The sequence below is a fragment of the Kwoniella mangroviensis genome, assembly GCF_000507465.2.
Source record: "Kwoniella mangroviensis CBS 8507 chromosome 1 map unlocalized Ctg01, whole genome shotgun sequence".
NCBI lineage: Eukaryota > Fungi > Basidiomycota > Tremellomycetes > Tremellales > Cryptococcaceae > Kwoniella > Kwoniella mangrovensis.
In genome coordinates, this window is record NW_027062533.1 from 883,734 (window position 1) to 899,454 (window position 15,721).

At 44.9% G+C, this 15,721-nt stretch overlaps 8 protein-coding genes across 8 annotated transcripts; 3 read left to right on the top strand and 5 right to left on the bottom strand.

Annotated features, from left to right (window-relative positions):
• Window positions 1-139: 139 nt before the first annotated feature.
• On the bottom strand, window positions 140-1,395 carry I203_100324 (mitochondrial 37S ribosomal protein uS5m; the record flags this gene model as incomplete). The annotated part of the gene is made up of 5 exons (XM_019149074.1): window positions 140-277; window positions 346-482; window positions 548-664; window positions 734-846; window positions 923-1,395. 5 exons carry the CDS (start codon window positions 1,393-1,395, stop codon window positions 140-142), a joined length of 978 nt encoding a protein of 325 aa, XP_019001601.1.
• A 346-nt stretch (window positions 1,396-1,741) lies between these two features.
• I203_100325 (uncharacterized protein) lies at window positions 1,742-3,236 on the bottom strand (the record flags this gene model as incomplete). Its single annotated transcript, XM_065516614.1, has 2 exons — window positions 1,742-2,200; window positions 2,265-3,236. The coding sequence occupies 2 exons, from the start codon at window positions 3,234-3,236 to the stop codon at window positions 1,742-1,744; spliced, it is 1,431 nt and encodes a 476-aa protein (XP_065373432.1).
• Window positions 3,237-3,820: 584 nt separating this feature from the next.
• On the top strand, window positions 3,821-4,391 carry I203_100326 (ribosomal protein P2; the record flags this gene model as incomplete). Its single annotated transcript, XM_019149072.1, has 3 exons — window positions 3,821-3,979; window positions 4,139-4,300; window positions 4,371-4,391. 3 exons carry the CDS (start codon window positions 3,821-3,823, stop codon window positions 4,389-4,391), a joined length of 342 nt encoding a protein of 113 aa, XP_019001599.1.
• A 218-nt stretch (window positions 4,392-4,609) lies between these two features.
• I203_100327 (uncharacterized protein) lies at window positions 4,610-5,590 on the bottom strand (the record flags this gene model as incomplete). Its single annotated transcript, XM_065516615.1, has 2 exons — window positions 4,610-5,336; window positions 5,403-5,590. The coding sequence occupies 2 exons, from the start codon at window positions 5,588-5,590 to the stop codon at window positions 4,610-4,612; spliced, it is 915 nt and encodes a 304-aa protein (XP_065373433.1).
• Window positions 5,591-7,198: 1,608 nt separating this feature from the next.
• Window positions 7,199-7,975, top strand: I203_100328 (cyclin-dependent kinase regulatory subunit; the record flags this gene model as incomplete). The annotated part of the gene is made up of 7 exons (XM_019149070.2): window positions 7,199-7,242; window positions 7,307-7,326; window positions 7,422-7,491; window positions 7,569-7,675; window positions 7,759-7,776; window positions 7,874-7,893; window positions 7,961-7,975. 7 exons carry the CDS (start codon window positions 7,199-7,201, stop codon window positions 7,973-7,975), a joined length of 294 nt encoding a protein of 97 aa, XP_019001597.2.
• Window positions 7,976-8,773: 798 nt separating this feature from the next.
• On the bottom strand, window positions 8,774-10,077 carry I203_100329 (uncharacterized protein; the record flags this gene model as incomplete). Its single annotated transcript, XM_065516616.1, has 2 exons — window positions 8,774-8,857; window positions 10,051-10,077. 2 exons carry the CDS (start codon window positions 10,075-10,077, stop codon window positions 8,774-8,776), a joined length of 111 nt encoding a protein of 36 aa, XP_065373434.1.
• Window positions 10,078-10,502: 425 nt separating this feature from the next.
• Window positions 10,503-13,257, top strand: I203_100330 (uncharacterized protein; the record flags this gene model as incomplete). The annotated part of the gene is made up of 16 exons (XM_065516617.1): window positions 10,503-10,635; window positions 10,737-10,843; window positions 10,919-10,993; window positions 11,053-11,139; window positions 11,211-11,262; window positions 11,330-11,377; window positions 11,470-11,528; window positions 11,607-11,749; window positions 11,916-11,990; window positions 12,053-12,086; window positions 12,150-12,221; window positions 12,295-12,307; window positions 12,371-12,517; window positions 12,626-12,708; window positions 12,788-13,058; window positions 13,172-13,257. The coding sequence occupies 16 exons, from the start codon at window positions 10,503-10,505 to the stop codon at window positions 13,255-13,257; spliced, it is 1,485 nt and encodes a 494-aa protein (XP_065373435.1).
• A 201-nt stretch (window positions 13,258-13,458) lies between these two features.
• On the bottom strand, window positions 13,459-15,562 carry I203_100331 (uncharacterized protein; the record flags this gene model as incomplete). The annotated part of the gene is made up of 7 exons (XM_019149067.2): window positions 13,459-13,552; window positions 13,653-13,875; window positions 13,977-14,077; window positions 14,191-14,378; window positions 14,514-14,897; window positions 15,021-15,336; window positions 15,447-15,562. 7 exons carry the CDS (start codon window positions 15,560-15,562, stop codon window positions 13,459-13,461), a joined length of 1,422 nt encoding a protein of 473 aa, XP_019001594.2.
• Between the last annotated feature and the right edge of the window lie 159 nt (window positions 15,563-15,721).

Sequence of the window (15,721 nt, forward strand, 5' to 3'; positions counted from 1 at the left end):
CGGATGGATTTGATTCCGTCGGACAACATCAACGGCAGGATGAAGAGCAGACAAAATAAGATTATATATGTGGCATCAGAGCAGATACTTCTGATCTCCTGGTATGACTGATGATGCGATGCATGCTATACAATTGCCCCTATGTCCTTCTACCGACATCCACACCGTATCTTCCCCTCTCCCTCTCAATCTCTTCTTTACTCCTCATCCCTTGACCTTTATTCTCCCTCGGCCCTTTCCTGCCGAACAGACCCGTACCGAATCCTGATGGGTTGCCCTGTGAACGCAAATCACTCGGTCAGCTGGGTGCAGCAGCCGACAACACCGAAAGACAAAGTCACTTACACCACCGTGTAATATCTGGATGGTCGCTTTGAGAACGTCCGGTCTATTTCTGGAGCCGGTGATCATAGCGCTGGCATCTTTGATGCCGCATGCAGTGAACAACCGATGAATCATCGGTGGGACCATCAGACCGAATCCTGTGCCAAGATTGGTCAGCCAAAAAGATAGATATATGATAATCAGGGAAGGATCCAATACTCACCTGGAGGTCTAGCTCTAAGATGTACTTTCGCAGCACCCCATTTCCCAGTCAAATCTTTACCTTCTCCCCAAAGCGTACGAGATTCATATCGGTTCACGTAGTCCATCGAGAGAACGGCTAAAAATCAACATATGCACATGAGCTGTAGTCTCTGAAATGATCGGTAATTGGCTAGCTCATGCTCACCTTTATGGAAAGCCGCATCAGCAGCTGCAGCACCATTATGACCTCTACCTCTACCTAATCCTACTAAACCTCGTTCAGGTGATCCGACGACTACATAAGCTTGGTTCACCCCCCTACAATTCATGAAATACAACATGCAGAATCAGCAACCCGCGTTTTATTGTTAGTTGAATTCATACCTATACTTACATCTTTCCCTTCTTTGTCATATGCTGCACCTTTCTACTCCTCACTACGAATCTATTCAGCCCCCTCAATTCTTCCCTGCTCAATCCAGATACAGCCGAAAGCTTCTGTTCCTTTCTCAGAGCATTTTGATCTTCCAGCGTCGTAGGGTATTTCGAAGGTGGTGGAGGGGAGAATAACGGTGAAGGGTGGTTGTAATGTTTATGTATAGGTGAGTTATAGGTATTTGGGAAGTTTGGTAAACGAGGGACAGGAGAATAAGGGATCGAGAATGCTTGTCTTGGTAGACCACTTGGTTTGGTTGATGTTGATTCGGAAGGGGTTGACGAGGATGAGGATGAAGCTGTAGGAGGCAGATCGGAAGATGAAGATGGAGATGAGGATGTCGACGATTCAGCTACTGTAGATGCTGACCTGCGTATTATCCTCGATGATGAGCCTATCGCTCTGAGTGGACGAGTGATGTGCTTTGACATGGCGTTACCTGCTAAGTAGTTGGATATGTATGTATAGATAAACATAGACGTAGTTTGATAAAGTAAAGTCGTTGATGAAAAGTCAAAAGACGCATCCAACAGGAATCTCACCGTAGAGATAACGCCGAGAATACCGAACACCACCGTACATCACTCTGATCGTTGTGGCACTCTCCCTTCATGTAAGAATCACTATGCCCTCCCCATCTATGAGACTATGCATGATACATGAGAGAGAACCCGAGGAGGCAACATACAACGAGATACAACAGATCACTGACAGCTACAAGCTCAGGAGGTACATTGTTGGAGATGGCGTCGAAAGGGACTGCAATGATATGTGCACCTACCCACCATCCCATCTAACCCATTCATCCCTCAACGCCCATAGCGTTCTCAACGCTTCTTTCTCTTCCTCCTTCCAATCTAGCAGCTCAGTATCTAAGCTAAAGTACCGACATATACCTTCAAAATCATCCTGCCTACGAGTCTTCTGCTCTTTCATCGAAGTAGAACCAACTTGACGAGAGATTCGAACGATTCTTCTAGTCCTGATTTTCTCTTCACGAAGCACATTTGTACTCGCGGTATCGAGCCTTAATTCCCTAATAGACCTAGAGTATACCAGGCGTACTTTGCATACCCTCTTCGTTGATTCAGTTCGACTCGACAGTTCTGATGTCTCCATTTTATCGTTTCGGAAGTCTGGAGGTGTCAGAGGAGACTGCAACTGAAAGGTCAATATGATATCCGGTGGTGATGAGCACGTGATCGATAGATGTCCAAGCGGATGAAAGAGTTCGATCTACAACGTGAACCGCCAAGTCAATGTCAACGGGTACACTTGTTTGAGGGGAAGTGGGACTCACCCTTGGCGTAATCCTCTTAAACCCTTCTACTACTCCTCTCAGATTCTTCCAATCCCTCCTATCCTCCTCATCCCATTGCTCCGCACGCGAGGTATACAATGTTCTCTCCCTTACCTTCCCCATACTATCCTCAGTGGTGAAATCGACCAGACTGCCTCCCTTCTTCACCTTGATAATCCGCCCACCTACAAGATAAAGGATCATTTCGTAGGATGATGGTTGTGAGGGGATGTAAATCGTATCTTTCTTGTTCTTCTGTATAGGTACCGGATGTGAGGTAGGTGGCAGTGGATAGGAGAGTATCGGTTGCAAGGCTTTTCTTGTAAATGGTTGTTCTTTGTGAGCTTGATTCGGTAGGATAGGAGACTTTACAAATGCTGACTTTGCTGTAGACAATCTCGGTCCGACGGTCATACTATTGGGCGGAGGGTATTCGGATTGCTCATTGATTGTTGATGATAAATGGACATGCGGGGACTTAGGCGATTCTGGCGGTGTCTGAGGTGGAGTAAGAAGAGCTGAAGATGAAGAGGTGACAAATCGGACATTGACTTGGTCTTTATTTCGCTGACGTACGTTCCTCTTGATCCCATCATAAGAATCTATCTGTCTCATCCGATCTCCCCTGAGAACTTTCTGATGTTCCTCGTCTATGTTCTTAGGATTTTGGGATTGTTCGTATTGGGTATGTCTAAGCTGAATGGCCGTTTCATCTCCATCCATTGGCTGAGGTATTCCCAATCTATTCCTACGTATCTCCTTCCATCCCCTCTCAAGCTCTCGAAGTGGTGAAGGAGTATCCTCGATGACCTGATCATACCTGAGAGTGGAGCTCAACGCAGCCCGATGAGGTGATGATCGGTTGGTTTGGCGTGGCGGGGTAGCGACATGTCCAGGGGAGCTCCCATGTTCGATGCTGGGGTTCTTGGTAGATAGCGGTCTACGTCGGAGTATGGGTGTTCCCGATGTCATTAGCCGTATGAGCTGCCTCACTCGGAGTGACTTTTGATGCTCACATGGGATGTATGCGGTTATACGCATATATATATGACTCTGTGAGATGAGAGATGTGAAGAGGGTCGTGAAGGTGTTACAAAGTGGACTCATCGGTTAGCTCATGAAACCGAAGTAAGTGGTCAACAAAGGCGGAGGGGTCCGTAGCCACGCGGCCAGTGGCGAGGACCAGGGGCTTATCACCGATGTCGGATTTTAGGTATCTACTGAGAGTGTGCCACACTGCATAATCCCGGTCAGTGCCGTAGTAATGTAATTTCCATTACTGACACTCTCGTGGTCGTTCGTCGCTCTGTAGTTTATCGAATTTTGACATCGACGTTGGCTACTCTTCAACTCCTTCTCCTCATCATCAACAAAGGCTCAAACGTTCTCCTGCTTGATAGCTTAAACTTGGTTGACGTGCCACTAAACAACAAAACAAAGTGAGTGTGTTCTCCCAGGTACATCTGCCCGAAGGAGAACAATGAAGAATGCAAGAACGGAAGGGAAATAAGCGTCGGATTGGACGAACAAATGGCTGATGCTTACGGTACTTACAGATGAAGTACCTCGCCTCCTATCTCCTCCTCCAGCTCGGTGGTAACGCCTCCCCCTCCGCTGCCGACGTCAAGGCTCACCTCGAGACCGTCGGTATCGAGGCCGAACAAGAGAGACTCGACAAATTGATCTCTGAACTTGAAGGTAAAGACATCAACGAGGTGAGTGGGGTGGTCTTGATCTCGAATAAAACAGTCTGGTATCCCGGGACGTAGGAGTATCTTCTACGTCTTCATAGGGGATCATCAGAAAAAGAATTATCTTGATCGCATTCGCTATGTATCCTACCGAACTATCGCTAACTTGCCCTACAATTATAGCTCATCGCTGAAGGTTCATCCAAACTCGCTTCCGTCCCATCCGGTGGTGCCGCTCCTTCCGCTGCTGCTGGTGGTGCTTCCGCCGCCGCTGCCGGTGGTGATGCCGCTGCCCCTGCTGAGGAGAAGAAAGAGGAGGCCAAGGAGGAGTCCGATGATGACATGGTACGTTGTACTTATCAGGATATATACTCATTCATGCTTTCCGTATGCTGACTTTCTGCGTGCTTGATAGGGTTTCGGTCTTTTCGACTAAGCTCATTCGCTCAACATCTTCAATCGACTTTCCTCCGTATCATTGTAGATTCATCAAATCGTCTATCTGGAGAACAAACGTATACCTTGGGTTTCGGTAGATGGGTTATATGGAATGCATGATATGTCTACCTCATCTAGGTCATGGACTGGGTTGAAGAGATCCTCGGAAGCACCTTGCCCCGACACTGAGGTTGATGTAAGGGTTTATTTCACATTCTAATTGACATAGAACCCTATGACAGCTGGAAAATCACCTAAACCCGATTCTGTCATCCTTTCCGTTATATGGAACATCGGCATCACATACACGATATCTATAATTGCACGCGATTCATCCCCTGTTCCTCTTCCTGTAGCACCTACCACGATCCCCCCGAATTTTCCATCTCTACTTACGACCCCTGCGCCTGAATCACCTTGATCGGCGAATGAGGATGATTTACGGAATGTAAATTCCCATTCATTCATTGTCGTTATTGCCCATTGTTGTATCCATTTCTTTGAGGAATACGGATACCTGACCATTGAAAATACAGACATTGATTGACCTAGTCGTATTCCGTTTTTCGCTCCTCGCATAATGACTGCTAACGATGATTTCTCCATATCGTCTTCTGTTCGAATACTGCTTAACCGTAACATAACGGCTTTATCGATATTGAGAAGAGGTTTTCTAGTTGAACAAGGAAGGTCATCTTTATCCAATTTGATTAAAGCCCAATCATTCCCCCAATCATTGAGCCCTCTACCGTCATCTACATCTACGTCTACGTCTACGTCTACATCAACCTCTACCTTATTTTGGTGATTGGTCGGCGGATGATGATGAGCGATACCGATCCTCCTTTGTGATTCTTGAGACCATTGATCCACCAATTCTTTTCGAAGTTCTCCCAGTTCTTTTATATCTAGTGGACTATAATCCAAGACATGCTTTGCTCGTCTAACTAGACTCTCATTCTTTCCTACGTCAGTGGAATCGATGTCTAGCCTGGCTTCTTCAATCTACCTTTGGTTCTTCCTGGTAAGATATTCTATCTGTTCCATACATTCTTCAAACAGATGATTGCATAAAACAACAGGAACAGGAACGGGGACATCTGTTTTATCAAAGTCAATGTCGGATACAACATGACGAGCTGTAAGTAGGTAGAACTCTCCTTCCTCTTTGGTATTTTTCAGATAGAAAGAAGTCATCCCGTAAGAATCGGATTTGCAGGATATAGGTGTAGTTATACCAGACCTATCGCTGTTGAAAGTTTCGAAATGATCGAATGGGTCACATCGTCATACAAATATTCAGGAGTTTCTTTCAATATCAGCTTAGTGTTTGGTTTTGATACTTGTCCAGGACCAGGGCCAGAGAGTGATATAACTTATGATTCTTGTACTTCAACTTGTACATCCCTAAAGCCAAACGTTCTTCGCAAGGTTATACATCTTGCCACTAAATCTCCACCTCTAGCGATTGATATCGATTCCGGAGGTATACCGATCCATATCAATGGAGGGCACAGGTCCTGATGTCCTTCTTCTTCATGAGATATCCGTAGGATATCCACCGATACGGATGTTGCTAGCCAGATATACTCATTGATGACCATGAGCAATTTAGGTCAAAGAGTCGATTTCCAGATCGAACAGATTGGATGAGATGGGTCGACAGGTCTTATTATCTTCTTTTGAGGGAGCCCGCTGTCAATCTTGGATCGAGGATGCGTCCATTCTGAGGGATCACTCCGTGCCATTAATTTTGGACGAGATGGGATACCGTGGTAATCCCCGCGCAAAATGATTTGGAGTATAGATGGACATGGCAAGTTACACCGTTGATCGTTCAGTAGATAGACGATGACTAATTTTAAGAACAGAAGGATCACAAATGAGTGGCAAGAAACTGTGAGTATTACTCCGTATGATATAATTTACCTCGACTTTATACACAGATCAGCAAAATACACAGTATCTGAACTGAAAATTCCCATCAGTGTATTGATGGTCAGGAGCAAGCGAAGTGCAACGACTGGCCATGCGAAAGGACCTGGTTTATATATATACGCGTGTGTGACCTCTCCTCTAGTATAGATTGGCAATGACGATCAAGTAGTCGTGATGCCAGGTTTTGCAGGCAGCGTGACTACCCGCCTTCGTCCCTATATCGCCTCATTTCACCATCTTTCGGCCTCAGGTTCCGTCCATTCTCCTAGTGTCTCTCGATCTCGCCTTGACATCTGAGCCTCTAATTCGCTGATCCCTCTCCACCATTCCTCAGGTTAACTTCCCACCCCATCCCATCCCGTCCTCTATCACCACCTTGTCTTCTCCGCCACGCCCTTTCCTCCTACACTTCGATGCCGTCTTTTTCCTGTCTCATTTTCCATGCATCGGCCTTCAGACTCAGCCTGTCATGCTTTCCTTCCCTCTATCAGTATAGTGAATGCATCCATCCTTCTTAGCTATACGTAAGCATCCTTGGATGAAAGAGAGTACACGTATTGTCATTTGATCCCGTTGTCATCCTCCACCATCAGAACATTCATTCATCCATTCACGTCTCGGACGAGTAAGATCTTTACGCGTTTTTTCCGATTCACTTGTTAACTGCAATTCTCATATTCTCATCCTCTCATCCGCTCATCCTGAAATACGACTCAAACTCGATCACTATCACAGTCAAACATAAGCGCAAGCTTACAGAAACTCTCTCCGTCTCCGGATATACAGATCAAGCAAGGAACACAATCCGAACCGAATCCCTTCAATCGGATCGTCCGCATCCCATAAGCGTCCCATAAATTAGATATCATGTCCAAGAGCAAACAGCCCACCATGGAGGAATTGGCGGAGAGGTGAGCATCATCATTTGAAGTACTAAACAGAAATATGACCAAGCTGACTGGATGGATACTGCAGAATCATATATTCAGATCGATGTATGTGAACTAGAATTTCTCTCACCCTCAAGTTCGAGCCGAAAGTATGTAAAGGGGATGGGCTGACCGATTATGATTTATCTATCATACTATAGACTCTGATGATAAGTTCGAATATCGACACGTGATACTTCCAAAAGCCATGTTGAAGTACATCCCAAAAAGGTGGGTCTGTCTATACGAATAACTTTGTGGACCTTGAGCTGTGAATGGTTGGAGTGCTTACGAATCCCCCTATCCAGTTATTTCTCATCGGATGATTCGGGACTATTGAGAATACTCGAAGAGAATGAATGGCGAGGGATAGGCATTACGCAGTCCTTAGGATGGGAACACTTCGAAGTGCATGGTGGGTCATCAATCTTGAAGATGTCGTGTCACTAGGAGAGCACTGGTTGATCGCTGATTCTCCTTCGTTGTTTCCTCTTATAGCGCCCGAACCACATATCTGTGAGTTACTGTCACACTCTCAACCTCTCCTGACTGATGGTGTTGATTCTTTGTCCAACTCGTAATGTCATACTGACCTGTCTCGAAATCAAATCAGTACTGTTTCGACGACCACTCGTGAGCCTCCGTCATCATCTCTTTTATCGCTCAATCAGATCCTTGCTGACCTCTTCTTTCGCCACAGCCCGCTAAGCGATAACCACTCTTTTCGTCTCTTCCCACGCAATCCAGTGATTATATTCAGCGGTTTATAGCAAATATCGAGGTGGTAATGGCTCAAGGTGTATGAAGATGGATGGCAAGGCAGTGGGGTTCAGTATTTGTGCAGTGAATTCATTTTCCTTTTTACCATTTAAGCCTATCGATCAATTCAACTGGTAGTTTCTTCATGTACTTCGTTTTCATCTCTCTATCTTTTCCTTTTCAGGCCTTTTCGCAGTAGTACGATAGATCTTTTGGTGTCTTTCCTCTTTGACCATCTTATGCAAAATCATAAAAGACAATAAATGATATCATGAAACTTCATCGCATATACAACAAAGATACTACCTCATCGGTGAAAAATGAAACCTGAAGGGCATGGTATATAATTAATCTACATGTAACTGCGAATGTGTCGCGATGCAGGAAGAGTGGACGAAAGAACATAACTAGCGTCTGAAAGTCACCAATCATAGTCCCACAAATGAAGATAATCTACCTACTACAGCCAACAGAACCACGGCTACCACCCACCTCCAACTGGGTATTATCATCCAATTCTGCGCCCCGTGTGGTTGCGGCTGCGGTGGACGATTGATGATCGATTTGACATCTTTCCCTTCTATCGTGTTTGTAATGGCGTCTGGAGCAGGAGTACTGAAAGATGAGGTTTCTGTCGATGTAGATGTCGTGGAGGTGGAGGGTGGGGTGCTGATATTCGGGGTTACGACTTTGGATGTCTCGACTTTGGATGTCTCAACGTCGATTTATGTAAGCTTGGTCAGTCTTCAAAGATCTAAAGAACGGAACAACTTACGGAGGCAGATGGAGGGTTACCTTTGCCCATATCGGGTAGATCTTTCATCTCTGCTTTGGCATACTGAACATGAAAGAGAAACAATCAATATCAAATTTTTATGTTTCGGAGAGTAAGTCCAACTCACATCCGGAAAGATCTCCTAAGTCGTTGATGGAACCGTGAGCTACTAGCGAGCGATATAAACAATAATATTTTTTTAAACTCACTCTGAACTTCTTGTTGGCGACATTGAACGCATGACTCTGCTTGGCCAATATCTTCTTATCTGATTCACTTGTCTTGACAGCTCCAGCAGTGATCCTACGTAAGAATTGTCAGCTGACTTGACAATCGACACTGCATAAATACGAGCTGATTAGGGATATGACACCACTTACTCATCCGAAAGCATGAAACTCAATAGACCAGTCAATATAGTAGCTACTGACCACGCTGCGTTCCACCTATATGAATATTTGTGAATCAGCTTGGCTTTCCCGGCATGTATTGGCTGACCGATAAGGAGATAAGGTGACATACGTGCTTGGATGACTGAGTAGTATAGAATTATGAGCTGATGGCGTCTGAGTAGGTGTATTGACTGCAACTTACTAAGAAGTCATACTCATACAGATCTTGTGACCCGTCTCGAATCTTCCAGAAGGGGTGAACATCTTGACGTCGGGAGGTTTGAACGCTAAAAGGGAGGTCCGATCAGCAGGAGTTTCACAACAGCTATACTTCCTTCGATCTTGCATCTAGCAGATGTACTTAGCTGTCTGGTGAACGGTACTCACGATAATCGCTAGGGAACCAAATCAACCCATGATACTCTCCTCCTTCGTACGGTGTATCAGGTGGTCCTCGCTGCAATGATCAACATGACATACAGATAAGCTGAATTCGAAACCAGACCATCGCAAAGCTTACAATGATGAAGTGCCCTATACCGTATCAGATGTATCAGTCAGTATCGCCTGAAATGTAGCTGACAAGCTGATTGAGTCAGGTCAACCTTCGAACTCACAATCAAGTATATTCTTCTCCTCAGGACAGGCCCAGATGAACGGTGGTGGGGACTTCTGCATGGCGAGATACTCCTATTGACATGTATCAGCTATGTAGCCATTTGAAGCCCGAGTAAGCTGACCTTCTGGAGCTGTAGGGAAAGGGGAAGTCAGTACGCCGACTCTCCTTTATGCACGGACGAGGAAGAGGAACAGAGAAATGAGACAGGAGATATGAGATGTGACTGAGGATGTTCAACGACATACCCTCTTCTGTGCTACCTTCGTGGCCATCTCGTTCGACTGCGATGCTCAAGGTATCTGATCGATATATGCACGATATGTACCAGGTGTATGGAATAGGAATGCAATCGAAGATGAAGGTTGAAGGGATGAATGGGGATGTGTTGCGTGTAAGATTATCTTGTAGTTGACGATAACGTGTTTCAGAGTCAGTCAGTCTCGGGTGAGTGAAGTGAGTGAGTCATCCATGATATGATAACGATGACACCGTTCCAGCCTGTCAACAGTGACGTGGCAATCGCACAGGCTTCGGTAGAATCGGCCCCGATGTTTTGTGTGGTTCCCTCCACCCACTCGTGAATGCCCATCTCATCATAGAATGAACCCATATGGTGCAAACAGATATAAGACAGGATATGTATGCATGCATGACACCTGTCACACTGCATAAACGTCAGTAGAGATCAGTCTTCGTCATGGGTAATTTCACTTCCAAACCCTCTTCACCACCCGCGACTATGAAGAGCGATTTCCTCAAAGTCGAAGGCACTAAGATCACCCTTAGGGGGGAGGAGGTGATCTTGAAGGGCACAGCTATAGGAGGATGGAGTGAGTGTCCGACCCTCTTCCAACACAATCGTCTTTGAACCTTTCATAGGATATATAAGAGACTATCAGTGAGGATGTATCACTCACGCATGTAAAAACAGTGAACATGGAGAATTTCATCACTGGTTATACGGGACATGAACATCAAGTACGAGCTGCTCTGAAAGATGTGTTGGGAGGGGAGAAGTATGAGTATTTCTTTGACAAGGTAAGTGTTGCTTCTATATCCCCATCCCAAGAGAAGTAGATGCTCAATCTGAAGTTATACTCTTGATCATCCCAGTTCCTCGAATACTTCTTCGGCGAAGAAGATGCAAAGTTTTTTGCGTCTCTTGGACTAAACTGTATTAGGGTACCTGTGAGTACATCTTTGAGTTGAACCTGCAGAAAGACATCCGTTGATGTCATCAAGTCCAGATTAATTACCACCACTTTGAAGATGATATGAATCCCCGAGTATTCAAGAAAGAAGGACTTAAGCATCTTGACAGGGTAATCGATGTTGTAGGTTGTGCTTTTCCCATCTCACTTGGGGCAACATGCACCAAGGCAGCTTACGATTTTATCTTACTCAGTGCGCAAAGTACGGTATATACACTATCATCGATCTTCATTCTGCACCAGGAGGTAAGCCAGCACATGAATGACATGCACGGTAGTCTTTTCGCTTGCTTATATCGCTCAACGATAATAGGGCAGAACTTCGATTGGCATTCTGACAATCCGACTCACAAAGCGGCATGTGAGTTTCCTTGTTCGCTAGTAAAAACTTAGCCCCTATCTTCGATGCTCTCTGGTATGTTTCTATGAGAAGTCTGACTGTCAGGTGCTTAGTCTACGACCACAAAGATTTCCAAGATCGAACTATCATTATCTGGGAACATCTCGCCAGGGTATGTTGACTTCATTTACCTCAGGTATATCGCATAACGGACTACCGCTCATCCTATGCAAATCTCCAACGAATACAGCATTACAAACATAATACATGGGTAGCGGGCTATAACCCCCTCAACGAACCTACCGATGAGAAACATACTCGGTTGATCGATTTTTACGAAAGGGTCGAGAAGGCTATTAGGAAGATTGATGAGGATCATATCCTATTCTTAGAGCGAGTCCTTACTTCTCTCCATCGCTATAAAAATGGCTCTGACAGTGGGCTGATGCTTCTATTTAATCATCTCGGATGATATAGTGGAAAGTGAGTCTATATCCATATCAGTGCAGCCCGACACAAATGGCGACCAAAGTTGATCTGTGGTCTGGCTCTTCTTTAGCACTTTCGCAGCTGATTTCAGTCATTTTGGTAAACCTTTGCCCAACTCGGTATACACTTGTCATGATTACTCCAAGTTAGTGATTTGCCAACGTAGACTGAGAGAGTTGAATTGACCCTAGATTACTTGCTTGACAGCTATGGCTTCCCAAGTGCGCCTGAACTCTACACGGTAAGTCCCAGTTCCACAAGCGCCAAGACATAGCTCTAATACGCTTCTCTCGATGATTCATAGGGCACAAAAGAACAGATCAAACTTCATAAAGATGCTTACGAGCGTAAGACTGAGTATATGAGGAAACACAAGGTGACTACACTTTGATTTACAGTATGTTGGGCGGAATGTTGACTGACTGATGTATTGTGAATATGCTTTGTAGGGTCCGGTGTGGGGTATGTCGACAAAGCTACTCATCTTCTAAATCTCGAGCTCTTATTGATAAGCGAAACGTATAGTCGGTGAATTTGGCCCGGTCTACCAAAATGCCCATGATGGTTTTCCCAACTGGGACAAGATCAATGATAGTAGATTCGACGTATTGAATTTACAGCTTGATATATACGATAAGGCGAGAGCGAGCTGGTCCATCTGGCTATACAAGGGTGAGTTGGCAATAGAACGGTTCTGTGTTTGTCCATCACATGTGATGATTGGACAATGAAGTCAATTGGGTCTTTGGCTGACTCCATTTATTGTTATCTTGTGCTTAGATGTCGGTTTCCAAGGGATGGTCTATGCCGGTGAAGATACACCATATGTCAAGCTCATATGGGAATTCCTGCAAAAACAAAAGGTAAGTGTGCAGTTGACAAACCGATTTAGAGGATTTCTCTCTCCAAATTTGACTGAGCTGAATTGTTCTATATCTATAGCACCTCGCAGCCAACAAATGGGGTGCGGATGACTCTCAAGTCAAGGATCTATTCAAGCCTGTCGTAGAATGGTTAGCCACCAACGCACCCACCATCAAATCTCGATATCCCGCTTCGGGGGGTGTCAACGATTCATGGAACGTTGCAGGCCATTTGTCCAGATTGGTCAGGAATATCCTGTTGAGTGAGGAAATGGTCAAAGAGTACGCCGAGTTGTTTAGAGGGAAAAGTAAGGAGGAATTGGATGAGCTCGCCAAGAGTTTCAGTTTTGGTAAGTTGATTTGACTTTACCGTATTCCGTATGAGAGGTATTGTGGTCTTCAAATGGTAATTAAATAATGAATGACAAAGGCTGATTATCCTCTCATACCTATGGTTCTTAAGGTAACTGCACACAACGGACTAGATTGAATGAGATCCTAAAGAAAGATTCCAAGAGAGGAGAGAAAGGTTTGAATGAGAAAGTGTAGAAAAGTAACGGGAAGGCAAGGCAAAGGTGAGGTCTAAAACTGTTTGTCTGGGATTATATGTGGTACGGGGCTGCGATTATCAGAAGAAGTGTACAGTATGCATACTCGCGCTTGTCATCATAATATCCATGTCGCATAATATGATCCCATCTACGAAAACAAGAAAACCCGAAATCAAGAACATTTCTGTGACTCCACCTACTACTGCCACCATTTTTTAGTTACCGCCTCTCGTAGATCGTATAATATCATATCTGCCCATAAATATCCACCAGGTAACAGGTTTTGATGTAAGCTGAGAGAAGTGGAGTGGAAAAAATTGTTGAGATCAGCGATCTCTCAATTCACATTTCTGTATCACCAAGTCTGAATCGGAATTGATATTTTTTACTCACTCATCTTTTTGATGGTCTTCCATACCGATCATTTTCCTACCCCACAATCCCAGCTCTACATTTTTCAGTACGCTCCTCTGCTCCGAGGTCGCATCGCCTAGATCCTCTATAGCAGATACAGCCGCTTCATGCAGGGGTGAAAGCCTATTGAGCTTCTGTTGAGGTCTTTGGGGTTTCTGGGATTGGTTGCCTTCGAAAAACCAACCTGACATGGCTCGAAGGGCTGTACGTGCATTTCCAATGATTAGTACGAGGGTTTCGAGTAAGACAATATGATGATGAGATCCAGACAATGATATGAGTGGAGAACGAAAGGACACCCACGATAATGATGAGTAGCCCATTTCAATCTAGTCTCTGGGAAGACCTGTCTGGCATGCATCAGTACTTGACGTATCCTGATTCTATACCAATTAAGTCGTTCTCTATTGGGTTCACCAAAAAAAAAAGTCAGCATTGATCATTGATATACAGAACTGCATATTTTCCCATCCCACAATGAACATTAAATGGTATTGGCAAATGACCCTTCACTCACCTGGTCAATCCCTCAGATATATCCTTCCCATCAGCCGCATCCTCCCTCATCCACCTCGTCGTATCCCACAATGCCGAACCTACATAGGTCAACTCGGGAGCAGTCGACGATCTGCCTGCTGCTCGGATGTACGGCCGGGCGAGGAGGGTAAGACGGGATTCTATGGTATACGGGGGAATGTAATCGTTCTAAGTGAAGTACAAATTCAAGTCTAGTCAGATAAGCTGGATTACACAGCGAGTGTGATCATTTTGTCCATTTGGGAGTAATAGGTTGAGCGTTCCTATAATTACAGATACTGTGGTTGATGAGGTAGGACTCACCCTCAATGTCCAGAAGTTCTTTTCATCCAAACCATAATTAAAAACCTGAATGACCATCAGATCGATACCAGGTATATGACAATAATGTCCCATATATCCACCTTCATTTCCTACATGTCTGGATCCATCCCTTTTCCCATAACTATACACCGTACCGTTATTTGACTGTTCAGCAACAGGTTCAGGTTGGATATCCCTTAGTTCTTCTGCATCGAAATCTCGCCGACGCAGGTTCTTTTCGGTTTGTGAGTTTGACTTGGCTCGTTCGATCTCTTCCAATGTCTCTGGTAGTCTCTCTTCCTCAGGTTTGGCTTCTTCACCTTCCATTTTAGGTGGAGAGAAGGGGTGACCCCATGGCATCTCATGGAGTGGTTCGCCTGCCATCTACCAATTGAATTTACAATTAGCTTTGTCACTAGGTCATTAGGAAAATGTCATAAGAGCTGTTTTCGCTATCATATTGTTCGGAGTCAACCCTTCAAGATGGGAAGAACACTTGTTGCTCACCTCACACAGATACTTCACATGGAACCTGCTCACACTATCCCCCAGAAGCAACACCGTCTTCCCCTTTGCCCAACTTACATCTTCCCATTGATTCCCATCCGGAGCTACATCCTTCTCCCACCATCCTTTCGGGTCTTTGAGATCCGACTCGCCAGAAGGCGGTTTCACAGCCCAGGATGAACGTATCAACGATGCTATGAGTAGAGGAGGAGGAGTGGATGAGAATGGGATCCAGCGGTTTTCGTGTGGATTCCATTTGGAATATTGTAAGAACCCTGGGAGATTATAGGGGTTCATAGTGGATTTAATCCCGACGCTGAAAACGGAGCATGTCAATCGCACCCTTCCTTCATCATTATGTATCTTGTTATTCTATCTCTAGACAGATGAATTGGACTGGAGATTGGGAAAGGAGGTAAAACCCACTTTGTGCGTATATCCCAACCACCCAATTCCAACGCTATCAACCCTACTGACACGCATAGCATCAGATCTCGTACTTTACGCCATACGTTCCGTGGTATGTAAGGCGTGCTAGTCATATTGTGCTTAGTTCAGTCTAACTCTCAGTCTAGGCTGAGGACATAAATCGTGAATATAAGGAGTGATTAAATATACCAAACAATAGTGGATGTTTTCTGTGGATCTGTGTTCAGTGACAAACGCGGTTACCGGAAAGGATGTTTGTTGTTGATTGTTGG